The sequence below is a fragment of the Prunus dulcis genome, chromosome 7, assembly GCF_902201215.1.
Source record: "Prunus dulcis chromosome 7, ALMONDv2, whole genome shotgun sequence".
In the NCBI taxonomy this organism is placed as follows: domain Eukaryota; kingdom Viridiplantae; phylum Streptophyta; class Magnoliopsida; order Rosales; family Rosaceae; genus Prunus; species Prunus dulcis.
The window spans coordinates 20,476,654-20,502,492 of record NC_047656.1 but is presented as its reverse complement, the minus strand read 5'-3'; the positions used below and the strand labels follow the sequence as shown (position 1 = coordinate 20,502,492).

General features: G+C 38.2%; 5 protein-coding genes across 6 annotated transcripts; 3 read left to right on the top strand and 2 right to left on the bottom strand.

The window, feature by feature from the left end:
• The first annotated feature begins 2,368 nt into the window (after positions 1–2,368).
• LOC117633791 (ATPase 8, plasma membrane-type) lies at positions 2,369–7,501 on the top strand. Its single transcript, XM_034367569.1, has 14 exons — positions 2,369–2,647; positions 2,752–2,970; positions 3,104–3,241; positions 3,365–3,679; positions 3,786–4,112; positions 4,202–4,321; positions 4,438–4,560; positions 4,682–4,786; positions 4,891–5,200; positions 5,300–5,814; positions 5,904–6,077; positions 6,243–6,425; positions 6,540–6,709; positions 6,988–7,501. The coding sequence occupies exons 1-14, from the start codon at positions 2,600–2,602 to the stop codon at positions 7,082–7,084; spliced, it is 2,844 nt and encodes a 947-aa protein (XP_034223460.1). The 5' UTR covers positions 2,369–2,599; the 3' UTR covers positions 7,085–7,501.
• A 679-nt stretch (positions 7,502–8,180) lies between these two features.
• LOC117636155 (WD repeat-containing protein 76) lies at positions 8,181–11,403 on the top strand. Its single transcript, XM_034370632.1, has 5 exons — positions 8,181–8,491; positions 8,578–9,316; positions 9,838–10,244; positions 10,546–10,644; positions 11,010–11,403. The coding sequence occupies exons 1-5, from the start codon at positions 8,361–8,363 to the stop codon at positions 11,224–11,226; spliced, it is 1,593 nt and encodes a 530-aa protein (XP_034226523.1). The 5' UTR covers positions 8,181–8,360; the 3' UTR covers positions 11,227–11,403.
• A 438-nt stretch (positions 11,404–11,841) lies between these two features.
• On the bottom strand, positions 11,842–15,933 carry LOC117636156 (tubulin-folding cofactor B-like). Of its 2 annotated transcripts, none has more exons than XM_034370633.1 (7): positions 15,478–15,933; positions 15,254–15,372; positions 15,013–15,074; positions 14,872–14,925; positions 14,154–14,287; positions 12,838–12,907; positions 11,842–12,215 (listed from the first exon to the last, which is right to left on the bottom strand). In XM_034370633.1, the coding sequence occupies exons 1-7, from the start codon at positions 15,732–15,734 to the stop codon at positions 12,168–12,170; spliced, it is 744 nt and encodes a 247-aa protein (XP_034226524.1). In that variant the 5' UTR covers positions 15,735–15,933; the 3' UTR covers positions 11,842–12,167. The 2 variants fall into 2 exon arrangements, with proteins under 2 accessions (XP_034226524.1, XP_034226526.1); XM_034370635.1 differs by having other exon boundaries at positions 14,872–14,913; positions 15,478–15,926.
• Positions 15,934–16,235: 302 nt separating this feature from the next.
• On the bottom strand, positions 16,236–19,855 carry LOC117636154 (protein PHOX1-like). Its single transcript, XM_034370631.1, has 3 exons — positions 16,956–19,855; positions 16,637–16,858; positions 16,236–16,519 (listed from the first exon to the last, which is right to left on the bottom strand). The coding sequence occupies exons 1-2, from the start codon at positions 19,012–19,014 to the stop codon at positions 16,710–16,712; spliced, it is 2,208 nt and encodes a 735-aa protein (XP_034226522.1). The 5' UTR covers positions 19,015–19,855; the 3' UTR covers positions 16,236–16,519; positions 16,637–16,709.
• A 2,269-nt stretch (positions 19,856–22,124) lies between these two features.
• LOC117635968 (protein OS-9 homolog) lies at positions 22,125–25,739 on the top strand. Its single transcript, XM_034370373.1, has 8 exons — positions 22,125–22,361; positions 23,385–23,461; positions 23,674–23,877; positions 24,140–24,211; positions 24,750–24,865; positions 24,934–25,000; positions 25,090–25,196; positions 25,306–25,739. The coding sequence occupies exons 1-8, from the start codon at positions 22,280–22,282 to the stop codon at positions 25,415–25,417; spliced, it is 837 nt and encodes a 278-aa protein (XP_034226264.1). The 5' UTR covers positions 22,125–22,279; the 3' UTR covers positions 25,418–25,739.
• Positions 25,740–25,839: the final 100 nt, after the last annotated feature.

The window sequence follows — 25,839 nt, the reverse complement described above, 5'->3', positions numbered from 1 at the left end:
TACGTTAGAGGAAACATCTGCATGGTTTTGTTTGGATTTTAAGGTGAGAGCAGGTTAAACATGACTTTAGGTTTACTTAATGCTTGCTTAAGTGAGTGAGTAAAAGGCATAGGCTATGATTGGTAAAGAGAGGGAGGAGGTAGAAGTGTCTTGGAGAGCTTATGGGAGTGGGATAGATAGTTGAAGTGCTGCTGCTGCTGGATGCCTTTGAATGCCTTAGGAGGAAGAGCGTTATCTTAATTTTGTGGTCGGTCTTGGTTTACTTAAATCTCTCTTCTTTTTATCTTTTAGTGATCAGGCGAGCAACTGGAGTTCCGATTTCAAGTTTTTTTAATTAGGTTTCTATGTTCTGAATAAAATCATGTCCAGTTGAAGATGATCCAAGGAAATTAGGGATTTACTTTGAGTTAATTGATGATTGCAACTCTAGATTGGGATCGATGTATGCATTTTTCTTAGGCAAAAAGTCACTTTTGGTAGTCGTAGTTTATCACTTTACCACTAAGGTCTTTGTGGTTTCAATTTGAACATTTTTGTTCCTGTGATTTCAATTTCAAGCAATTTAAGGATAATTTTCAATTTCTGTCAAATTTTTATAACTTCCGTTACCTGTGAATGGGCAATTCTGACAAATTATTAAAAAAAATCATTCCTTTTTAAAATAAAAAATGCAAAATGAAAAAATTAATAATAAATAACAAAAATTCATTCCTTTTTAACTCTCGTGCCCTCCCCCTCCCACCATAACAACCATCAAACAAGCCACTGCCCAATATCACCCACCTAGCAACCAACCCTTGCCACCCTCCCACCACAAAACTTCTCAAGACACCCCGCCTATCTCTCTCTCTCTCTGTGTCTCAAGTCCATCCCAAAAAATTGAGTGCAAGCAAAAGACCACATTGCTCATAATTTATTACAATATGGACAATAGATTTGCAACGGAAAAAAAAATAAAGGGGCTCCAACCCAGCCCACCCACCAAGAACTACTCCTATTTCAATTTTATTTTCACTTATTATGGCTTATTTGATGGTGTTTTCGAGAAACAGAACTTGAAGTTGGGAAGGGTAAAATCTATAGCTATCTCCAAGTTATTAAAAATCGATTGATGAACAAAGCTGTATATTGGAGAATATCTAGTTTTAGGTTATGGTGGTGGTGGAGGGATGATTAGCGGGCTGTGGTGGGGTGAGGTGTAGGGCCAAATCGGAGAGAGATAGAGGGATGAAGGGGGTCGGAGCGCTAGTGTTGGGTTGTCGGTAGGGATGGGGTTGGGGGTGGGTCACGGCTAGGGGACAGGGTGCTATCAGGTGGTGGAGAAATGAAGAGGGAGAGATACAGCAGAGAGTGACGAAGGCTTCTAGGGAGGGGAGAAGAAGATATATTTTTTATTTATTAAGTTTTTCATTTTGTATTGTTTATTTTTAAAAGAATTAATTTTTTAATAACTTGTTGACTAAATTACCCCTCCACAAGTAACAGAAATTAAAAGAATAATTAAAATTACTGGGATCTTAGTAGTAAAAGTGACAAACTACATGGACCAAAAATGACTTTTTGCCTTTTTCTTATAACAGAGGTGATCTTAGTGGTTTACTTGATCCTACTGTTTATAAGGCATGTTTATTGGGAGGCTAATATGAAATGAGAAAATATAGCGCATCCAGATCCTCTTCGAATTAATTTATAGAGTATAATAGAGAAAAGCTAGGCAATGAGAATGAGACGTGCTCTTTTGAAAGAGGGAAGATATATTGGGAGAAATGAATGAAAGAAATTGTAAGTGGACATATCTTTTGAAAGAGGGAAGATATATTGGGAGAAATGAATGAAAGAAATTGTAAATGTCCGAATGTCCACGTAGGAGAATTTTTGTTAGTTTCATTCTCCATCTTTCGTAATAAACATAACTAAACAAATCCGTTACATGCACAGAACACAGGAATCACCCCAATTGAGTGGACAATATTGATGGGCATATTATTCTAGTGAAAAGCTTTAGGCTTTCAAAAATGAATCAAACAAAAATCTACCCCTATTTTCAAGGTGTGTTGTTGATACAAAAACATTTCTCATTCTCATCATATATTCGAATGCACTGTATTTCTTTTCTACATTGGCAGAGCCCATCGAATGGTATTGGTTTGATAGTTAATGACTTTACTAGCCTCCATTCCAAATATGAAATATGCATGCAATGTCTCAAAGCAAAATATGGCTGCCCCGCGTAGTTTGGGCAGCCACAAAAGGCTCTAACAAACATATCCCAGGATGCCGAAGTGGCAAAACAACATGCAACAACAGCACAGCAATCCACGGGCTACCCTCCATTGTCTCCCTCTCGCCCTTGCTATAAAAGCAGGGTCGGCTCAAGGGGCAGAACTAGGCCAACAGGAAAACGCAGAGTTAGGCTGTCGACAAATCTTATTCTACTTTCTTTTACTAAGTTTCTCCTCGTCCTCTCTGTCTCTTCGGAAGCCTATGGCCGACGAGGAGGCCTAGAGGCTGAGCACTCCTTGTGGCGGTACAAGACAAAGCTTTAAGACTCCAAGAGACTTAAGAGCCTAGGACGGTGTTGTTGTCATCTAGCGACATCATGGCCAACATCTCATTAGAAGATGTCAAGAATGAGAACGCTGACCTTGTAAGTCCAGGATGTTGAGATTTGAGTCTGCAAGTGTTTAGTTTTCTTTTGATGGTATGAAGCAAATGTGATTGATTTGTGTGTGTGTGTGTGTGTTTATGTAGGAGAGAATCCCCGTCGAGGAAGTGTTCGAACAGCTGAAATGCACGAAAGGGGGTTTGACATCAGAGGAGGGCCAGAAGCGGCTTCAGATCTTTGGCCCAAACAAGCTTGAGGAGAAAAAAGAAAACAAGATCCTCAAGTTCCTGGGATTTATGTGGAATCCTCTATCGTGGGTCATGGAGTGTGCTGCTATCATGGCCCTGGTTTTGGCTAATGGAGGGGTAATATCATCATTAATTCCATGATATTATAAGATTCATAACACAAATTCACAAATTAATTCAATTAAACACACCCTCACTCTCTCTCATGATCATCATGAACTTATTAACAAGAATATTCTGAACAATGCAGGGCAAGCCAACGGACTGGCCAGACTTCGTCGGTATTATGGTGTTGTTGATCATCAACTCAACCATCAGCTTCATCGAAGAAAACAATGCTGGTAATGCCGCAGCAGCTCTGATGGCTAGTCTAGCCCCCAAGACTAAGGTGCAATTAATATTAATTTCCTCATCCGTATTCATTCTAGCAGCTCCATTTTATTTATTAATATTACAGCTACCAAAGATATCTATATAGATAAGTGAAGTGCTTAATTATAACTGCATGTAGGTCTTGAGGGATGGAAAGTGGGGAGAACAAGAGGCAGAAATCCTGGTACCAGGAGATGTGATCAGCATCAAGTTGGGAGATATCGTCCCAGCTGATGCTCGTCTGCTGGAAGGAGATCCTCTCAAGATTGACCAGGCTGCCCTCACCGGTGAGTCCCTGCCCGTTACCAAGAACCCAGGAGATGAGGTATTCTCTGGCTCTACTTGCAAACAGGGTGAGATCGAAGCTGTTGTTATCGCCACTGGTGTCCATACCTTCTTTGGCAAGGCTGCCCACCTTGTGGATAGCACCAACCAAGTTGGACACTTCCAAAAGGTATGCATTCTTTGTCGGCAGTCACCGAATTTATGTAAAGTATTGTTTGATTCAGTTTTGAGTCCTTCAGTTCAAGACATTTACTACTTTGGTGTTGTCTTGACAGGTGTTGACATCCATTGGTAACTTCTGTATATGCTCCATTGCTGTGGGAATGGCGATTGAGATCGTGGTGATGTACCCAATTCAGCACAGGGAATACAGAGATGGTATTGACAATCTGTTGGTGCTTCTGATAGGAGGTATACCCATTGCCATGCCAACAGTCTTGTCCGTGACCATGGCTATTGGGTCTCACCGCCTGTCACAGCAAGGTGCCATCACCAAGAGGATGACAGCCATTGAAGAGATGGCAGGGATGGATGTCCTTTGCAGTGATAAGACTGGTACCCTTACGCTCAACAAGCTTTCAGTTGACAAGAGTCTGATTGAGGTCAGAGATTAAGATAATATATATTGATTATTTGCTTATGGTCCTCTTTTTGTGATTAGTACTTATTCTGGGTGTGATTACAATTGCAGGTGTTTCCCAAGAACATGGATAAGGACACCGTGATCTTGCTCTCTGCCAGGGCTTCCAGGGTTGAAAATCAGGATGCCATTGATGCTTCAATTGTTGGGATGTTGGGCGACCCCAAGGAGGTACACAATTCAATCCTTGTCTGCAATCACCATTGAATTTTTTTCTACTCCTCATCTTCCAACATGTGGTCATTGAAGCAACTTAGCTTTATTATGCTTTAATGGTGTTTTTGTAGGCAAGAGCAGGAATCACTGAGGTGCATTTCCTGCCCTTCAATCCTGTGGACAAGCGCACAGCAATCACCTACGTTGATAGCAATGGCGACTGGCACCGGTGCAGCAAGGGTGCTCCTGAGCAAGTAAGTCTTCTTGTACCAATATAGAGCTCATATTATTTCTGACATATAAGTATATATCCGCCCCTAGCTCAGTTTTTTAGCTTTTCAACATTGACATCTAACTATTTCGCTCATCTGCCAGATTATTGACCTTTGCGATCTCAAGGGCGAAATGAAGAAGAAGGCCCATGCTGTCATTGGTAACTATGCTGAGCGTGGTCTTCGGTCATTGGGAGTTGCTCGGCAGGTGAATAACTTATAAGCATGACAATATGAATCTGGTGTTTCTTGTATCTCCAGAGAGATGAATTTCCTGACATAAGTTGGATCATGTGCTCTATCCATTTACAGACAGTTTCAGAGAAGACCAAGGAGAGCGCTGGCGATGCATGGGAGTTTGTGGGACTGTTGCCTCTCTTTGACCCTCCAAGGCATGACAGTGCTGAGACTATCCGCCGGGCTCTGGAACTTGGTGTCAATGTTAAGATGATCACCGGTGACCAACTTGCCATTGGGAAAGAGACTGGTCGCAGGCTTGGCATGGGTACTAACATGTATCCTTCATCTACCCTTCTTGGCGAGAGCAAGGACGAGTCCATTGCCTCCATTCCTGTGGATGAGCTCATTGAAAAGGCCGATGGATTCGCTGGAGTATTTCCTGGTAATTAAATCGTCGCTGCAAGAATTAAAAAGGAAACAAATATATTCCATTTCACTGGTTTTAGACTTTCAACTAATGCATATATGTTTGGGCATACAGAGCATAAGTATGAGATTGTAAAGAAGCTTCAAGAGAGGAAGCACATCTGTGGGATGACTGGAGATGGTGTGAATGATGCCCCAGCACTGAAGAAGGCAGACATTGGCATTGCAGTGGCTGATGCAACTGATGCAGCTAGGAGTGCCTCGGACATTGTTCTGACAGAGCCAGGACTGAGTGTGATTGTGAGTGCAGTCTTGACAAGCAGGGCCATCTTCCAGAGGATGAAGAACTATACAATTTATGCTGTTTCCATCACAATCCGAATTGTGCTGGGATTCATGCTCGTTAATCTCATCTGGAAGTTTGATTTCTCACCTTTCATGGTCTTGGTCATTGCTGTATTGAATGACGGGACTATCATGACCATCTCTAAGGACAGAGTGAGGCCATCCCCTCTCCCCGACTCATGGAAGCTCAAGGAGATCTTTGCCACTGGAGTTGTCCTTGGTACCTACATGGCAATCATGACTGTGGTCTTCTTCTGGCTTGCATATAGCACCGACTTTTTCGCAGTAAGTGAAGCCCACTAAGAGATCAAAATGCCAACACTGAATTGATGATTAAAATCTAAGACAATGCTAACAATTTCAACTATTTACAGAAAACCTTTGGCGTGCACCACATTGGAGAAAACCCAAAACAACTTAACTCAGCTATCTACCTACAAGTGAGCATCATCAGTCAAGCGCTCATATTTGTGACTCGATCAAGGAGCTGGTCCTTTCTTGAACGCCCTGGTGTCATGCTTGTCGGTGCCTTCCTTGCGGCACAGTTGGTTAGTACTTTTTTCTCTTTTCACTTATATGTATTGAAAAGTACTTAGTTTTAGCATATCTTTTGCTGCCTGTGATCACCATAACTTGCCTAAGCAATAGTATATCTTCTGCTGCCTGTGATCACCATAACTTGCCTAAGAAAAATTTGGTACTTTGTTCCGTAGGTGGCCACTCTCATTGCCGTGTACTGTAGTTGGGGCTTTGCCAGAATTGAAGGCATTGGATGGCGATGGGCAGGTGTCATCTGGGTCTACAGCATTATCACCTACTTCCCTCTTGATATCTTCAAGTTCATAATCCGCTATGCATTGACTGGCAGGGCCTGGGATAATATTGTCCAGAACAAGGTTTCTATACCCTCTGATTTCTTTTTAGCTCTATCTAGAAGTGTTATCCATTATACTATTTTCCTTCCCTTCATGACTTAATCTTGTTTGTGCATGTTTTGACTACCTATCAAGACTGCGTTCACATCAAAAAATGATTATGGCAAGGGTGAGAGGGAGGCACAATGGGCCTCAGCTCAACGTTCACTTCACGGACTCCAGCCTCCAGAAGCATTGTTTCCTGGAAACCACAGGGAGCAATCTGAGCTAGCTGAGCAGGCCAAGAGGCGTGCAGAAGTCGCAAGGTAAGAATTTGAAAAAGGGTGTCCGAAACTTCTAAAGGCCACCAGCATCAAAAACTTTTAAATGAATCCATTTTCATTGTGACTACAAAAATTTCACGATATCAGAAAGTGACTTGAGTAATAAACATGATGCTTCCTTCCTTGTATAGTTAACACTGTTCGTTCAAGGTCCCCTTCGAATGTTCCGTACAAATCCACATATACGAGAATAAAATTATTTGATGTATCTAATTACTGATTTGTACATATATTTAAACTTGCATTGATTATTTATGCAGGCTGAGGGAACTCCATACATTAAAGGGGCACGTTGAGTCAGTGGTTCAGCTGAAGGGACTAGACATTGACACCATCCAACAACACTACACTGTATAGAAAATGGACATGGACCAAGACTCTACGTATCATATGTATAGGGTGCCAAGGAAGAGATAGACATGGAGTGCTCAGGGAGAATAAGCTACAACTTATATATTACATGTATATTTTATTTTATTTTTTATTTATGAGAGTAGAGAAGGTAAATGCTGGAATAACCAGATGAATGGATTTTTTTTTTTTTGGTCGGAATGAATGGATTTGTATTAGTGTATCATAGACAGATATTGTCCACACACGTAGACATATATGCATACATACGTATATGTATATATATTTATGTAATACATAGTATAGACTGTATGGCAGGACTCCATTGTCTTATTTCGTTCGAAAAAAAACTTCATTTCATTAAGGCAAATTTTCCTCCCAATTCTTTTCAAAATGAGGAAATGTGTTGTCTTGGAATTTCAACAGGTCGGTATGTATTAATACAGCAAGGAGAATTAGTGATTCACTCAATAGTTTTATTTGAATGGAAATGGGGAGCAAAAAGGTGTTTACTTTTATTATAGGACAAACTACGTAAATCCTCCAAACTATGGAGGTCATTTTAAGTTCATACTTATTTTGTAAGGCATTTATAACTCCATACTTAAACTCTTAGAAAATCTACATTTTAACCCCTCCGACAGTCAAACTGTCAGCTTAGGCTTTAACTGCCTACGTGGCTTTGAATGACTGGACTTTTTTGCTGATGTGGACAACAAAATAATAAAAAAAAACTTACAGAATAATTTAATGTATTTAAAAACCTAAACATAAACTGACAAATAATAAAATAAACTGGGGAGAGCGTTGGCTAAAATGAAAAGAGTTTATTGTCCAGCAATAATCAAATCAATTCAGCCTCCCCAAATCCCCTTCTTGTCAAATTGATAATTGCAAAATTCACCCTTGCAAATTTGCAATTGCAAAAGGCAGACCATGGATCACATTCCACACACCAATCAACGTTTTTAAGCCCTTGGGGGCTTTTCTTTCTTTTTGGTTTTTTTAAGAAGCTTTTGGAGCTTAAAGACATAAAAAGAAAAAAGAGAGAAATGTGTTAGAAAGCGATTGGTCCATGGCATGAGAGTGAAAATGTTCATTCCCGCCAGTTTTTTCCCACCAATAGTCACGACATGTAGGTTTCCCCAAATCGATAGCCCACAACCGCCTACATCAGTCCCTCCAACTTTCAAGCCCTCTTTCTCTCTGTCTCCCTCACTTTCCTCTCTGAGACTCCCATCAGTCACTCTCTCTGCATTTAGTCTTTGCATTACTCTCTCTAATGGCGTCTCCGGAACTCACAGACTATGAGCGGAAGAGGCTCGAGAACATTCGCCGAAATGACCAAATGATGGCTTCCCTCAAGCTCCATTCCATCGCTGCCCAAGTCTCTGCTTCAACCAAACGCCCAAGGTTCGCTCTCTCAATCTTTTTCTGTATGTACATGAAAATCACGATTTTCCGTAAAACCCATTGCTAATTTCTGGTTTTAATGGTAGAGCTGAGACCAAATCGTACAAAGTATGTCCGAAGAAGCAACCCAAAACCCAGACCCCAATTGTTATAAGGCGTTCTTTACGTACAAGAGGTTTACCTCCCGATGCCAAGGGCCTTAGCGATGATGCTATCGAATCCATGGTTAGGAACTCAAAATCTCCGAGCCCATCGAAAGCATCGCCTCGCGACTTGGGTCCTCTTAGTATGAGAGATGCGTATAGTGGAGCGTCGGATCGAGCTCTAATTGAAGCCCTTTTGGGCATTGCGAACAATCCCCAACTGAGTGCTTCAGTAAAAGGTGAAATTGGGAGATTTGAGGTTTCCAAAGTTGAGAATTCGAGCGGTGCCTGTGAGGGAATAGGCGGGCTTACTTATGGTTTGATTAAGAAGGAAGAGAATGAAATTGAAGATGGTTTGAAGTTGGAGCCTTTGACTGAGGGCATAGATGGGATAACTTGCGGTTTGATTAAGAAGGAAGAGAGTGAAGTTGATAGTGGTTTAAAGTTGGAGTCTTTGACTCTGAATTCGGAGAATATAGCGCGGGTTGTGCCAGGGAGAATTACGAACGTGAGTTTTTTTCCTTGTACTAGTTCAAGTATGGTTGTGGTTGGGAATAAGTTTGGGAATGTTGGATTTTGGCATATTGATTCTAAGGAAGAGGAAGAAAGTGGTGTCTACTTGTATCGTCCACACACAGGTCCCATTTCAGGGATTTTGATTCAACAACATTGCATGTCAAAGGTAAGTTTTATCTGAATGTTTCGTGTATGGTTGTAAAAGATGGATATTTCTAATTTGATTAGTCCTTTGGTTTGTAGTTGATTACCCAAAATTCTCTTGATAGATTGGTTTGAATGTTAAGAGAGACGAATCTATATGTTTCCTGCTCCAATTGTTAAGGTTATAAAGCGACCCACTTATATATGCTTTAAAAATGTACGTTAAAGTTCTGTTATTTTCTCAGTTATGTCTGTTCACACATTAATATTGTTTACCATGCTGAACTTCTGAGAAGTAACATAAGAAATGGAGTTTGGAAATGATGCGGTAGCAACTCCCTTTGTGAATAGCACTTTATCTCAATGATAATGGGCCCTTTTTTTTTGTTTCCTTTGAGGATGTATGCTTTCTACATGGGAAGATTTTGTTATGATGATCTACTGCATGTAATGGCTAACATATGTTCATTTAAATCTTGTTATTGAGATATGTCTCAAGTTTTGATGTTAAAGCTGACATATGATTGTTGAGTTAAAATGCAGATCTTTACCAGTTGTTATGATGGATTTATCCGGTTGATGGATGCTGAGAAAGAGGTGTTTGATCTTGTATATTCCAGTGAAGAGACTATATACTCCATCTGCCAACAATCAAAGGATCCAAAATGCTTATATTTTGCTGAGGGTCATGGAGGTTTAAGTGTCTGGGATGAGAGAACAGGAAACTTCTCAAACCAGTGGTCTTTGCATGAAGACAGAATTAATTCCATAAACTTTAACTCAGAAAACTCTAACGTCATGACTACTAGTTCCACAGATGGAACAGCCTGCATCTGGGATTTGAGAAGTATTAATGCAAAAAAACTCAAAACTTTAAGAACAGTTGGCCACAAAAGGGCTGTGCATTCTGCTTACTTCTCGCCGTCTGGAAGGTCTCTAGTGACGACAAGGTGACCATATTGTGTTGTTTTAAACTTCAGTGGAATATTTTAGTTCCTGTCTGGAACATGTATACTAGCTTTGGTTTCATTCATTTGCTTAACAAATACTGTTCGTTAATATAAGCTAAACGGTGATTTGAGAGTGCAAACATTGATTTTCATTAATCACCATATGCACATTACTATGCTGTACTAGTAATGTTTCTCAAGGGTCTAATGTATCTCACGTAATGTGCATATGGTGATTAATGAAATGAGTTTAAGTTGATCTCACTTGTGGTGGGACTAATTGTCTAACCTCTTCATGCAGTATTGACAACACAGTTGGTATATCAAGTGGAGTTAATTTTGAGGACATATCAATGATATACCATGATAATCGTACTGGTAGATGGATTTCTTCGTTCAGGTATGATTTTTACCAGATTTTGAAATGCTGATGTGACTTGCCCTCGCTTAATTCTTCTGCCTGATTTCTATCATAATCTGTTTTTCAATTATAACGTTTTCTCAGTTTTCCATTTAAAAAAGAATATCTGAGAAGTCTTTCAATTCATTTTTTCTGACTTTGGCTAGTGTTTAGCCTTATTCCATACAATGGTAGTGATGCCAAGAGTAGATTCACCTTCTGAAAAGAAAATTGTAGTGATTGTGGATTGAATTATGTACACTAACAAATTTCTTTTTTGTTGGTAGTAAAATACCAAATACTAAATTTTGCTAGCATGAAAAAAGGGGTCGGTTTCTGACAGCTGCTATTAACACTGGAAACAGGGCAATATGGGGCTGGGATGATGAATATGTCTTCATTGGCAATATGAAAAGAGGTGTAGATGTAATCTCCCCAGTTGAAAGAAGAACAGTTTTCACTTTACAGAGCCCACACATGTCTGCAATTCCATGTAGATTTGATGTTCACCCTTTCAAAGTTGGGATGCTAGCAGGAGCCACAAGTGGAGGCCAAGTTTACATATGGACATTGGGCTGCTAGAATCGTCTAGTTAGTGAAAACATGATGAATTTTGTACCTTAAGACAACAAAGGTTCGAAATCCAGCCGTCCATATGAGCAGAGATTCGAAACCCTAACTACTCAATGAATATTTATGTAAACGCTCATTTGCCAATGGCTTGTACTAAAAAAAAAACAATTTTCTTTTGTTTTCTTATGCTTGACTAGGAGTTTTTTGTAAAAAAAAAATTCTAGAACATGAGCCCATTTAGTTCGCTGATTAGACCCATTAAATCTAAGTAATGCAGGGTCTATAATATAATTAAATTTTGCAAGGGACTTGTAGCCAATTGTTTAAGAGTATTAGCCTCTTCGCCAATTGATTAAGAGTATTAGCCTCTTCACTCGAAGTTTTAGATTGGATTCTCGACTTTTATTACTGTTTTCAGTAATACAATGAAGTTTTGTGATTGATAGCTAAAACAACAGCCCAACTACAGAACTGAAAGCATAATGTTCGGCCCATGTATAAGTCCAATGATTTCTTTACATCTGTTGATGGTGGGACTGAACCCCTCAAGCAATCCCCTCACTCTAAGCTCCTCATTATAGAGCACAGAATTAAAGAACGCAGCCGAACATAAGGAGCAAATTAAACATGGTGGCCCAATAGGGGCCTCAGAAATTAAAAAAATAGCGGCCCAATACGCCTTAATTTGTTAAGTCAACCCAACATCATTGTTTCTTTTACTCAGAAAGCAGGAGCTTAGAGGGATTCAATCCCATCATCAACAAATGTGAGAAAATCAATAGACTTAAACAATGGTTTGATGGTGGGATTGAACCCCTCAAATAAGCTTCACACTCTAAACTCCTCCCAATAATATTACAACTTGAACAATATAAGGAAACTTCAAGGCGATTGCCCCAAAAAGGTTATGTAAAAACATGAAATACATAAGTACTCTCTCTAAGACCTGCTTAGATTTCATCCTCCTCGAATGGATCTCGTTCAGGGTAGTCACCAACCTGAAATTGCATTAGTCACATTAGTCAACTCCATGAACAAGTCATGCTGGAAATACACAAAGGGTACTCAATTGACCGTTAGCAAAAAGGTTTGAAGTTAGAATTTTACGATGTTATTATTCCATCCGCTGTGAAATGAATATAAATAAACCAATTCAACTAGGTCATTAAAAGCAATTTCATTTCACATAAGACACTTTAGATGGAAAAGGTATGTGCACCAGAATGGTATATAATAATTTGTTAAGATACAGAGGAATCCAATTGCATTTAACAGCCATTGCTGACTCCACGATTTGCAATTAACCAAGTCATCATTGAGGAATAGTTCCTAAGCTAACTCCCCGCCTTAACCTTGGGTTCTTCTTCTAATGTATAACAGTAAAAGTCCCAGGGCTAAAAGGTGGGCCCCAAACTTTTGTTCTGTTCATAAAGCGGTTGAAATACCACAGATGGGTGACAACCTATGAGCTAACAGGTCATATTAAACTTTAAAACAGACACATTCCTGTTCCTTGTGAAACAGCCAATCGAACCAAACAATAATATACTCCACATCTTGATAGGAAAATCAGGAAAAAAAATCATTTTGAAGTGTTCTAGAATACAAATGCATACGAACCTTTACTTTGTCTGGCCGAACAATTCCACCATGAAGTGGGAGGCAATTGAAATATCTTGTTCCTTTCACCCTATGATATGAAGAAGAGGAATCTCAACCAAATAATATGCAGAAAACAGGAATGCAAATTTAAAATAGGCAATTCAAAAATGTCCACTCATGGTATAGCAAAATCACAACATGAAAGAATTTTGGTTCTATCGGATTTAGAAACATACCAAAGATCACCAACACTGTAATAAACACCAATTTCAAGAAATATAAGGTTGTATGTATGTGCAGAATTTCAGAGGAAAGACTATTCAATATTCACCAATCTTAGAAACTAGTTCGGTGACAAGAATGGCTACTGATTGGATACATACACATATAGGGTGAGCCCTAAATTCTCCAAAGCATTTAAAATTGTATAATATGAGTTTAGATTCCATTATCTTCGTAACACATAACAATTAGTGTTTCTTTTTGCTCGTAGTGCACTGTAATATAATGTTGCACTGAATGACACAAACATGATTTACCAAACCTGATAAAAGAAAGAAAGAATGAAGAAAAGCATGCTGTAACAAAACATGTACACTACTAGCTAAAAGGAAGAACAAAAATAATAAAGTAGAAGGGGAAAAAAAGTGTATCTTTACTACCAGACAATATTACATGTTATCAGCCAAAACCAGATGAGAAGCATCCACCAATTTAACACACACAAAACCAAGAGTCAACCAAGAATTTACTTTCTGCAGGTAAAATGAGAGTTATATATATTATTTCCTATGGGAATTTTCTCCTTGAACAAAATTTACTCATGGGAATGGAAAAAGTGTGATGTACTCAATCAAAAGATAGCAGACGTAACATATTAGCTCATAGTCTAGCTTATAGATACTAGGCTCTTTTTTTTTTTTTTTGTTGAACTACTCTACTATGTTGAATCCAAAGACTTGTAATTGAAATCTGCTTTTATTTCTTAGATATTTAATACATTGACCACACACAAAAAAACAAAAACAAAAACAAAACAAAAAATCACGTAAACATTCTAAGTCATGCCATTTCAAATGTATTTTGAGTATGTCTTTTACATCACTGTATGCAGGTTTCTTTTATTTGAACAAAACAATTTCTTCACATGCACTTTCTGTCCTCAACGTCTATCACTAGATGCACTCACAACAATAAATGATATTAACCTTGCTATGATTATTCTAAGGAAATGAGAAATTGTTAGGAACAACAGAACCAAGAGTATACCATTTTTATGATTGGCACATGAGATACCAAAAACAAAACATAGCATGAGTCAGGAGCTCACTTACATGCCATCATGCTTTCCCAATGGTTCATCATATTGAACTCCAATCCAGAAACCAGGAGCCAGAGATTCTGCCCGACCAACAAATTTAACAACACCTCTTTTATCCCCTGGTTGAACTTCACATCTATCTCCAACCTTCAGCATATAAAGTAGGAGAACTGAGGCAATCATGAATATTGTTTCACAATAAACAAGAAAAGAAAATGCTAGTTAACACATAATAAAATATGAGGAAGATTTTGGAGAACCGAGAATGCTTTCAACTCCTACACAAAATACAAGCGAATAAAGAAAAATGATATCAACACATATTCCTATAAAATTATAGTTATATAAAATTACAGTTCAAGTGCCATCTAGAATGCTGAAGAAAATGCCAACTGCAACTGGAAAATAATCCAGCTGAATGCTTGAAACCAACAAGGTAAAGAACAATCACCACTTAATGACACAACATTACCTCATGGAAATTTAAATGCTACAGTCTTTAAATCGTTCAGATCTTAAAAATATTAGAAAAATAATTATATCATTTCTCGACCAAAAAACAAAAAATTTATTCATTTTTGTAGTCTGTGGATGTGCCACAAAGCTAACTCAGTCAGTAGTACACTGTTAAACTATTTAAAAAGACAAACTGAGCCTTGCAGTTCATGCTTATGACCCAATGACTACTAATACTTAAACAAAAAAGAAAGGAAAAAGGAAACAGGAAGCACCTTGATATTTACACAGAGATCTTCCATATTGTTCTCTGGTATCTGCGAACAAAACTTCATTAAACAAACTTAAGAACATCTCAGTTTGATTTGACACTCAATATGCATCTTAAAGGAATAAATAACATAGTTGACGCTTACTTTATTCTCAAAAGCTGACGGGTTCTGAGATGCCAATTTGTCTTTAAATTTTCTAAAAGTCCCTGAAACAAAACCACAAACATGTGATTACAAAAATAATACATAAAGAACAAATAATAACTATGCCCATTATAATCCAAACAGAAATTAAACCAACTCTCAAACAAAACTGTAAACATCTGGATTGAACTAAATACACTTTACAAGAACTACACACATAACAATATATTGGGTAACTTACCATCTCGTTTCTCATAAGCTTCTTGGGAAATAGTGTACTTCTCCACCAACGATGTGTCCTCAAGCCACCCACCGGAGGTCACCGATGAAGGGTCAAGATCTATAACATGTAGCCGGTAGCTTTCAATTTCAAACACACACAACCAACAATAATCACAGATTTAACCAAATCACAAATAACAAGAGAGTGAGAGTGAGAGTGAGAGTGTTTGTGCGTGTGCTGACCCGTCGTGCGGTGAATAGAAGCCGAGGGGCTTGGAGTTGTCGTTCAAAACGGAGACTTGGGTGTTGGCGTCGTCATACAGGTGGATCGACATGGAATCTACAGAAGTGCCGCATTTACGCCATAGCTTGTCCTTGACGTACTCCACGGAGCTCTGTAGGGAGAAGCGGATGTCGGCAGAGAAGGTCTTGAGGTTCGAATGAGTTACGCGCAACAGTACGGACTCGTCTCCTTCGATCTTCTGCAACCGAGACGCCATTTTCGTCAATGTGAAAGCTGTGAGCAGCTCAACCACTTTGCTCTAATCTAAGAGCGGTGAATTAGGGCTAGGGTTTGAGATTTGATCGAGGTTGAAGAAGAATTCACAGTGAGAGATTGTGCGAGTCGTCTCACTGTTACAAAGCCAAGCTAGGTTGGGATTCTGGGAAGTGGAAAGGCGTCTGCTTGATGACAATGGCGTTTGTAAATCAGGTAAAATAGACAATGTCGTTTGTACCCTACTAGATGACCAAATATTTAAGGACATTATTGACTTTCACTTCTTCATTTCACATTCTAATACAAATAAGCATCGCAACCAGGATAAATTTTTATAACAGAAAGAAATAAGGAAGTGAGGTTTATAACAACAGTCTCTCATTAATCCAATACAAGTTTTTTCCCTAAAACACACTACTACACCAACGACCTAAAAGATGTTTAAATTACACCCCAAACTCACATCAAACTGCATCAAAATAAAACCAAAAAAAAAAAAAAATCAAGAACATGCCTTTGGAATTGGATCGTAGACGCTTCAATTACAAGTACAATCTATTCTGACAGAAACTACAAGCGATGTTGATGAAGGCAGAAACTAACTAAAATGAAGACCTGCAACTTCACCTCCAATCCCCTTACGTCAAAAGAGAATAAAAAAATTTTGATTTCTGAACAGCTACTACTCATAATAAAATTTTGAATCACAACTATCCACTGTTTGTAAAACTAAGTGGCCATAGCTAAAAGCCTGAAAAGTACTTTACAGGGCAGTAGCAAGAAAACCTGCAAAAGAAACAAGCCTTTTGATGATTAATTCTAAAATGACTTTGTACATGAAATTTTAACCATGACACAAAAAGCAAATGGAAAGAGAAATGGACAAACTCAACTCAAGACTACCTCAATGTGCAGGATTATATGCTCCAATCCATGGCGTCAGGGCAGTAAAAGTGTGTCTATCCAATGCTAATTTTCAAGCATGATCCAAGGCATAATAAATTCGGGAAGCTCGTCTTCGAAGTAATGGCTCCAACCTGAATGATGGAATTCCACTCTGCCACTTTTTCGCTTCATGCATCTCATTCCATGCTTGTACTATCTCATCAATTTTGAATCCCATACCTGTACAGAAAAATGAGCAATTAAACGTCTAAGCTAGTTAAAGAAATGGCAGCAGTAGACCATTAGTTTCAGAGTGCAAAACTTTGAATTGTGTCACCTTCCAATGCATTATCATTTGAAGAGTGGTTTTTAACCATCACAGCTATATCAGTGGGAGAAGCCCCAGCAAGTCCAAATTTTTCAACTGCAACTTCCAAACATTCGTGCCATACAGGTAGCCCTAATTTGAATTCCACAATAGATCGCTCATAGAGCATGGTGCCCCATAGGAGATTTATCTGACACCTCATGCTTGTAGCCTGGTCTGCAGCTTCATGTTCTGATATGTCTCTGAAAATTCCATCCAAACCCATTTTCTGCAACTGGGATTTAACACTACTTGGACTGGAGAGTTCGCTAAGACGCTGCTCTTCCAATTCCTCCCACAGCTGCATGCCTTTTTCCATATTGTCTTCAGCATAGTTATAAAGTCGTAGAACCTCTGTCGAAGGCCACGTCTCCAAATCAGCATTGCTGCTAATTGCATAATACCAAGAAAGTTTTGCCTGTTCAAACTGCTGCTGCCCAAGGGCCAGATAGCCTTCATAGAAGTCTGGTTTTATCTGCAGCGCTTCTTCATATCTCCTTCCTGCTTCAATGTATTCTTTTTGTGCCCAATCATGTGCACTTTGGATATTTGAAATGATTGATTCCTTTGAAGAATCTTCTGTGAAATACACCTTCTTCCTTGCCCTGGCCATGTGAACATTTCCCCAGTTGAACAATGCTAAAGCTCCCATTTCTTGAAACTTCTCTCCTGCTATGTCAAAAAGGTCTTGGGCTTCTTCACTTGTAACTGTCTCCTCCATAGCCTCAGAATAAAGCTTCACTCCAAGTTCATGAAGATCCAAGTATGCATCAGATTCAATCCCAGCATAGTTCTTGAACAGCTGAGCAAAATGGATTATCCAATCCTCAACGCAAGGGGACCCCTTCATATCCTTCTGTTTTACCACGCTACCATTCTCGGCTACCTTATTTTGCTGTACATCAAGCTTGTGTGCTTCAATTTCCAGTTTCTCAAAGAATGGATCCTGCTCAGGGTTAACTTCCACTACGTAAAGCCTGACAGAGCCTTCTGATTCTGCTGATCCTTCAGCCCACCTCAGCTCTTCATTACTAGTGATTGTAACCAAATCACCTTCTTGGTCTCTATATTTGATGAGAACTGCTCTTGAGCTAGGAAACCGATCACGGACTACCTCTCTCAGTTGCAGGAGGGTGCAATTAACTGGCAACTGAGCCCATCTTATATCCTCTCCAAATACCAATTTCACACTTCTTTTAGGCACTTCTTCCTTTGGACTACTGATTTTCTCCTCCACAACTACCTTGACCTCTGCCTTCTTTTCCTCAGCTATTTCCACAGCCTTCTTTTCTTCAGCTATTTGCACAGACTTCACTTCCTCAGCTATGTCCAGAGCCTTCTTTTCCTCAATCTTGTCCTCGGTCTTCTCCTCAATATTGTCGTCAGCCTTCTTCTCTTCATCCTTGTTGCACTTCTTCTTTTTCCGATTCTTCAATTTCATTACTTTCCCTGGTAGTAAAGCATGAGTTGGTTCAACATAATCTGGAGGCAGCTCAATTACTGTGTCATTCACCCTCAATCCCTTCTTCTCAAGTACACTCTTCACTCTTTCTGCAACCTCTGTTGCCATGATATTGTTTGGCTCCATGCTCAAAACAGTACCAACATCTCTCAGAGCCAAATCCAACCTATTCAAAGCCTCATAACACTTGGCCCGCTTCAACAGCGCCTTACTGTACTTAGGTGTGACTTCAAGAGCCAAATTACACTCATTGATAGCCTTGGGGTACTCACTCAGGCCCATCTGCATATAGCAGGCGGCCATGTTACTCCTAAGATAGGATACATCGATATGATTTCGTGGAAGCAACTTGAGGGCCTTCTCATATTTCAACATAGCTCCTTCATGGTCCCTCTTCTGAAACAACTTGTTCCCCTCGTCCTTCAGTTCTTGAGACATTGAAATGAAAACTGCTGTGTCCTTATCATAGGCTTTTGGGCTATTATCCCCAGTTTTGCTTTGATTTGGAGCATCACCTGATTTTTCTCCTGCACTCTTCTTCTTTTTTCCACCTTGCTTCCGCATCATGCACTCAACAATTCATACAAAATGTTTGAGCCAGAAAGAAAACTAATACCTAATCTAACTACAGGCCTGAATGCTCAAAAACCAAGTAGCTGATCCAATTAAGTAAACAAGAAAACCAACAACTTATTGCAACCAAGTCCTTTACACGAGAAAAAGCAATCCAAGCCCAAAAGACAATTCAATACAAAACCTTCAAAAGGTGACCAGAATAATTCCAAAGAACTCTAAACTTCTAGTTTCCAATAAGTATACTTTGAAAACAGATCCTCACAATTCAATCGTGTATTAATACAACAAATCAGAAAAAGACAAGCATACCAGAAGTAAAGCTCTTTTCCCAGAAACGAATTCCACCCAAGACCTCCTATTGTGGGCTGAATTGCTATGAAAGAAGTTCAAAATCTGGAGCTACTCCCTTGAAGCTCAACTGGATTTTCTTTCAGCATAATTTCAAGACACCACAAACTCAGAACACGAATTCCCTTCCCTCTAAATCAGGATTTGTTACTGCCCATCCAATAATAAACAAATCCCAATTCAGAGAGAAGCAACTGACGCTTTGCAAAACCAAAATTGTCGTTCTTTTTTCAGCAGAAAAACAAGATTTTGGTGAGAGATAGAGAGAGAGAGAGAGAGATAAGGAGAGAAACTTATCTGGGAAATGAATTCTCGAGAAGAGTCCGGGTTTCACAGGAGAAGCTCAGACGAGAAAATGAGATAAAATCTGTGGCTGAATGTGATGTCAGGAATGGAAGGAAAAAACCCGTCCAATGTCCGTTGGCTCCTTGGTGATGTGTAGAGAAGATTTTCACTGCTTAACGTAAACGCCACAAAAGAAGAGAAGATTCTGATAAATTTTAATTTCTTTTTTTGTTTTCATTAATATATTATCAAAACTAAAAAGAAGTAATTTTAATATGGTGGGACCCCCGTTTCCGTGAATTCCAAGTTTCTTGGGGATTTTCGTTTAGACATGGATCCGTTTGCCACTTCAAGAGCCATCTGTTTGGGAGCTGCTTGGGTTTGCAGTTGGCTTCTGTTTGTCGGTTAGTTTTCTTCTACCTCCTTTTTTTTCTTTTTTTCTTTTTTTTCTTTTTTTTGCATTTGGATTGGGTGTATAGATTTTATGCTAAAATATATAAAATACAACAAACAAAAAAAGTCACCTTAACATCAGATTTCCATGTTCTAAATTTATGTAGTTCAACATGAAAAATATATATATACAAAAATGACTGTACCATTTTCTAATAATTAAGAGAAAAATAAAAAATATTGAGCAGTATCTAGGAAGATAAAACACATTAATCTAGAAGAAAAATCTGGCAATAGTCATTCCAAGAGAAAATGTATACAAGTGGGGAAACAGAGGGCATATAAAAAGATAATGTAAACAAACTGAAAAACAGAGGGGATAAATATTTAGTGGAATTTGGAAACCCATAGAAAATGTTTATATTCAATCAAGTGGTTGTGTGGGACCATTGTCATCTAGCTACCAATGACTGTTTGCCACGTGGCTATTTAAGCATGTGAAAAAAAGTATGGCGAGAACTATTCAACTGCCTGCCAATCGCAAAGTAAAGCAAACTGCAGGGGGTCAGAAAGACAGCCTGTTCGGAAAACTGAAAAAAGGTGGACTCGTGGACTTTTACAATGCGTGGCATGTATTCCAAGCCACCGCCCACCACCGCCAGCTTTTTGAGGATGTGGTTGTTTACCTTGTTGTGTTTTGTTTAATTTTTGCTGTAAATCTAGTCAACAGATTATTTCAAACTTGCTGAAATTTGTGTTAATTGAAAATTTATAATACCATCATTTATCACATTATTTGAGACATAAATATGTTAGTGTTCATTTTTTTTTTTTCCTCACAATTTAACAATTGATGATAAGAAAATATGGTTACCAGATTACATGTAGGTGATTTGAATACAAAAAAGCTTTTATTTATCATGAAATATAGCGTTCGTGTTTTTGTCTACTTATTTTAATGTAGATAAAACTGAGGACCCCTTGGACAATCTTCTTGTGCTCAAGTTCAATGGAGCTTTGGGTAATACATTGCTTCTTTTGTTTGAAAACCTTTATATAGACTATGATATTTTTTTAGTTTCCTCTAATATCTTACATATTTAAACGATTGATATCAACACAAGTTTTTCTTTACATCATAGTGTATTTTTGAAAGTTTTTTGTATCTATAATTCTTATGGTCGTTGATATTTAGTTATTACCAACTACAAATTATCATGTAAAAGTTATTGAAAAACATTTTATTATGATCAATCCATATTAGGGGTGGGCACGGTTCGGTTTGGACCGGTTTTTGCCTCAAATTAGAACCGATCCGATACTATTCATGCAGTTTGGTTCGGTTCGGTTTTAATTAAAAAAATTCAAAAACTGTCCGGTTCGGTTTGAACCGGTTTCGGTCCGGTTCGGTTTCGGTTCGGTTTTGAACCGGATTATAAAAATTATTTTTTAAAATTGTTTTGTAATACAATTCTCAACTGAAATATTATTTTTTTACTTGAAAATTAACAAATTATTCAATTTCATATAAAAATAAATATTAAAGTGAGAAAAGAGAGATATTTTGACATTGAACTTGGATAAATATTAGGTTTTTTTTTAGTGAAATTAAAAATATAGCATTAAATATAAATATATATTGAAATTATATATTTTTTTAGTTTCAACGGTTCGGTTCGGCCCGGTTCGGTTTTTGAAGACATGGAACCGGATCCGAATCCAGTCCAAACCGGTCCGGTTCGGTTTTTGACCGGTTTTTGACTTTTTGGTCAACTTGGTTTTTTTTCGGTTTGGTTCAGTGTGGTTCGGCTCGGATTTCCGGTTTGCCGATTTGAGTGCCCACCCCTAATCCATATCGTGTCAAAGTTGTTGACAATCACCAAGCCTAACCAACCAACTTGAATTTGGATAAATGCTAAAGCCCAACCCAATCCAACCTTCTAAAAGAAGAGGTTGGGCTTTGCAGCCCTACAATTGCCACGTCAACTCAGTCATGTCCACTGTGTCAAAATTACAAGTGAGCACATTACGCGGCGTCCATTTATTGGCTAGTCTGCGTGGAGGTGTTAAAACAACCACAACAGTTTAGCTGCATCACTTCTTCTTCTTCTTCTTCTTTGTGTTCTTCGTCTTCTTCATTGACGTAGCAATAGCCAAGGTTTAATACCTCTCCCCTTCTCTAACTTCTCTTTTGAGACTTTTTTTTTTCCTTCTCAGAAGGAACAAAAATATGAAGTTGGTAGTGTTTATTACTCAACTGTACGTTCTGTGCCACCTTGTCTTGGCCGATCAGATCTTCCCAGCTCACCTAGGTAATTACCCACTTCTCAAATCCATCTATTTCCCTCTCATATTTGCATAATTTCATTTTTTTCATGGCTGAAATCTAAAACCCCTCTTTGTTTTAGTGACACCCTTCCTTCTTTGATACAAAATCATGTCTTGCTTACCGAATTTAAATAGTTTTTTTTTTTTGGGTATCAAGGGAGCGGAAGCCCAGAATTTTTTAGTAAGTTTATCAACTACATGCATATATATATATATATATATATATAGCGTGTGTGTATTTGATTTTTTATTGTTACATCAATCGTTGTTAATCAGATGCTGAGCTTGAAAACATTGGTGGAATTTGAAAGGTGTTTGCACTTGAGCCTTGATTCTGAGGCTTAATGGTTCATATATAGGTTTCTGGAATAACGTAAATTTGACGAATTTTCAGCTCAGCTGAGATTATTAACGGGATGATCAATTTGTATTGCATAGGACTGCATAGAGATTTCTATTGGCTTGGCAATACTTCAAATTAAACCGCATTGAATTGCTTTAAGTTAAGCTTAATTACTTAAATTTGTACGTAAAGTTACAGCTTCTAGCTGAGTTAAATTAGTTTAGTTTGAAAGCAGTTGAAGGGGTCGTAAGCTTGTTTAGCCTTTAGTCTGAAGGGCCAAACTTTGTTGTCATCAATTGGTAGGGACTGGAATCGGGTTGAGAACGGGTAGGTTGTGGAAGGCACTTTATTGGCAAACAAAGTATCAAGGAAAAAAGTTTGAGTTGCCAAAAGGATTGTTCTTACATATGCTGAAGTGATTCAGCTGTAGTCAGGTCAGCGTTGAAACTGACTGTAGATTCTAGCGTGAGTAGGAATCTGTGTCTGTGATTTTAGGACCTTTTGTAATGCAATCACGATCTTTACATGAGGATAATCATCTTGTTCTAGCTTTATTTTTAGGTACAATTAGAAACTATTTTATTTATCTAATTTGTTTGTTAAATTTGATATCTTTTACTGCAAAATAATTTTTTTTTTTTTTTCTCCATCTATTGATGAGCAGGTGGCACATTTAGTCGCAGCTCTCGTGAACCAAAATACAAGATTGAATTCCATCCTGAAGACTCACCTTTTCATCCTGTAAGCTAAGATTGTATTTTTATTTATTTAGTTTTACTTGTATTTATTGTTTGTTCCTATATGTATGTAGTTGTTATATTTTGATGCTTTGAAACTTCCCCGCCCCAAAAAGGAAAAAATAAAAATAAAAATTCTTTAGAATAAAAAAGTACATATAAACATTGATCCTCCTCAAACCATGTTGATCTAATAATTGGGTACAAATATTGCAGGAGGATGGTCAAGAGTCTGTGGTTATGCCAAATGACAATGGACAAAATTTTATATGTTACTTGCCTAAGGTGGAGGAAGCCAAGAGTGGGAAGCAAGTACTTCAGCATAATATAAGCAGCGTGATTGTGGAAACTGAGAAACGAGTTAAGATGAAGACACCAGATGAGCTGCTTGAAGTACTCAAGGAAGAATGCTTTATCAGAGTAAGATTTGTGACATTAAAACTGTCTTCAATTTGTCCCATGGTTTTGTAGTACATAAATATTTTTCTTCTTACAATTAATTTAAAAAAGCAACACATCTATTATTTTGGTTTTTATAATTAGATCAAATCTGGTGAGGGTGCCTATGAGCAAATTCCCTTTACTGTTGCTCATAGTTATGTAACCTATAAAACTACATTAGTAACCAGGTGATTATGCATTTACTGTACATTATGCTAACATAACCAACTCCTTTATGCAGCAAGAGGGTTGGTGGTCATATGAGTTTTGCTATCAGAAGAGATTACGGCAAATTCATTTGGAAGATGAGAAGGTATTCTCCCATGTCCCTCTCAAATGCTCACTTTAAAATATAATATACTTCTATTGTTAGTTCTATTTTCTGATGCTTCTTTTGAAATATGTTATCCGCAGTATAACTGTATATAATGAGAGGAAGAGAACTAATATGCCTCAAGTGTGTTAATAAGTACTACATTTATCAAGATGGTCTTGGGCTTTAATGTAGTGTTGGCACACTGTATTTGATGCATTCCCGTAAGTGATTAACTACTTAAGTATTAGGGTTGGTCCTGGTTGGGTAATCCTGCCTGTTCAATGTGTTTCTGTTCCTCCATCCTTGTAGTGGTTATAGTGTTATACGTAGTAGTTGCTGTGGTACAGGTAGTGCAGACATCGGTCAATTTCTTACATTGGTTTTCTTTTCCAATTTTCAGGAATTAAAACCAGTTGCATTAGCATTATTATCGTCATCTTTTTAGATGTTCTCATTTCTCGTTGGAACACTTTCAGACCAATTGAAACCTGATAATATTAACCATGTAATTGGCTATTTTCGTCTCTTATTACAGGTGGTTCAGGAATTTATTCTGGGTATATATGATGCAGAGGCCACTGCTGCTGTCAACCAGAATCTTTCTGACATATCTAGACTTAAAGATCCACGCTCAAAAGATGCATACCAAAGGTATGATTTTGTCTTTATGAAAATGCGTTAGATTGAGTACAGTTCATCAAATTGCACGGTTCATATAGGTATCATGCTCACCAATATACAAATGGGACTACATGTGATCTTACAGACCAACAACGGGCGACTGAGGTATTAAGTTATTAATTTATATATATAATGTAGTTTTTAATTTCCTTTTGCATCTTTTCTTGCCGCCCTTACGTTGTATGCATTTGCAGGTGAGATTTGTGTGCTCAGAGGGCATAGCTATGATTAATTCAATTACAGAGATAGCCACTTGCAAGTATGCAGTTACAATTCAGTGCCCCACACTTTGCAAGCACCCGTGAGTCTCCGTCCCTCCCCCTCCCTCCCCCACTCTGTTATGTTTTGTGCACATCTTTTTTGTGGTGTTATGTTACTAGTTGCTCTAATGACTAGCTTTGACCCAACAGAGCATTCCTGGCAGAGAGACCAGTATGGCAGGCCATTAACTGTAATGTGCTTCCCAAGGATTACAAGGAAACCAAAGCAGAGGAAGAATCTAATATCAAGCAGATAGTTTAGGGCGCAGACAGACAGTGAATCTCCATCTAATGATGTTTCAGATGATTAACAATATATTGATTCGCAGAATCTTTGTGAATACCAGTGATAGTCAACCTAATGTATTCTTGTATCTTCTGATTTCTTTTGCATTTCCCACATGATAGAAACATATTCCCATTTCCTCTATAACGTTGTTGTCCCTTTAGGAGAAAGGATGATTTTTTCTTCTACTCCGTTTACTCTGCAGGATTTCGAAGAAGTTGAAGCTGTTGGGACCAAATAAAAAACATTACATGTATTCCACAAGCCTTGAAATTTATTTACCCTAAAGTTCAGTGTATTATTTGGCCCTCTCAAATTTCACACATGCCTTTTGCCCCCGAAAGCAAACCAACCGTAGAAACCAATTCTGAAGCTCACTTTTACCCCAAATAAGCAGC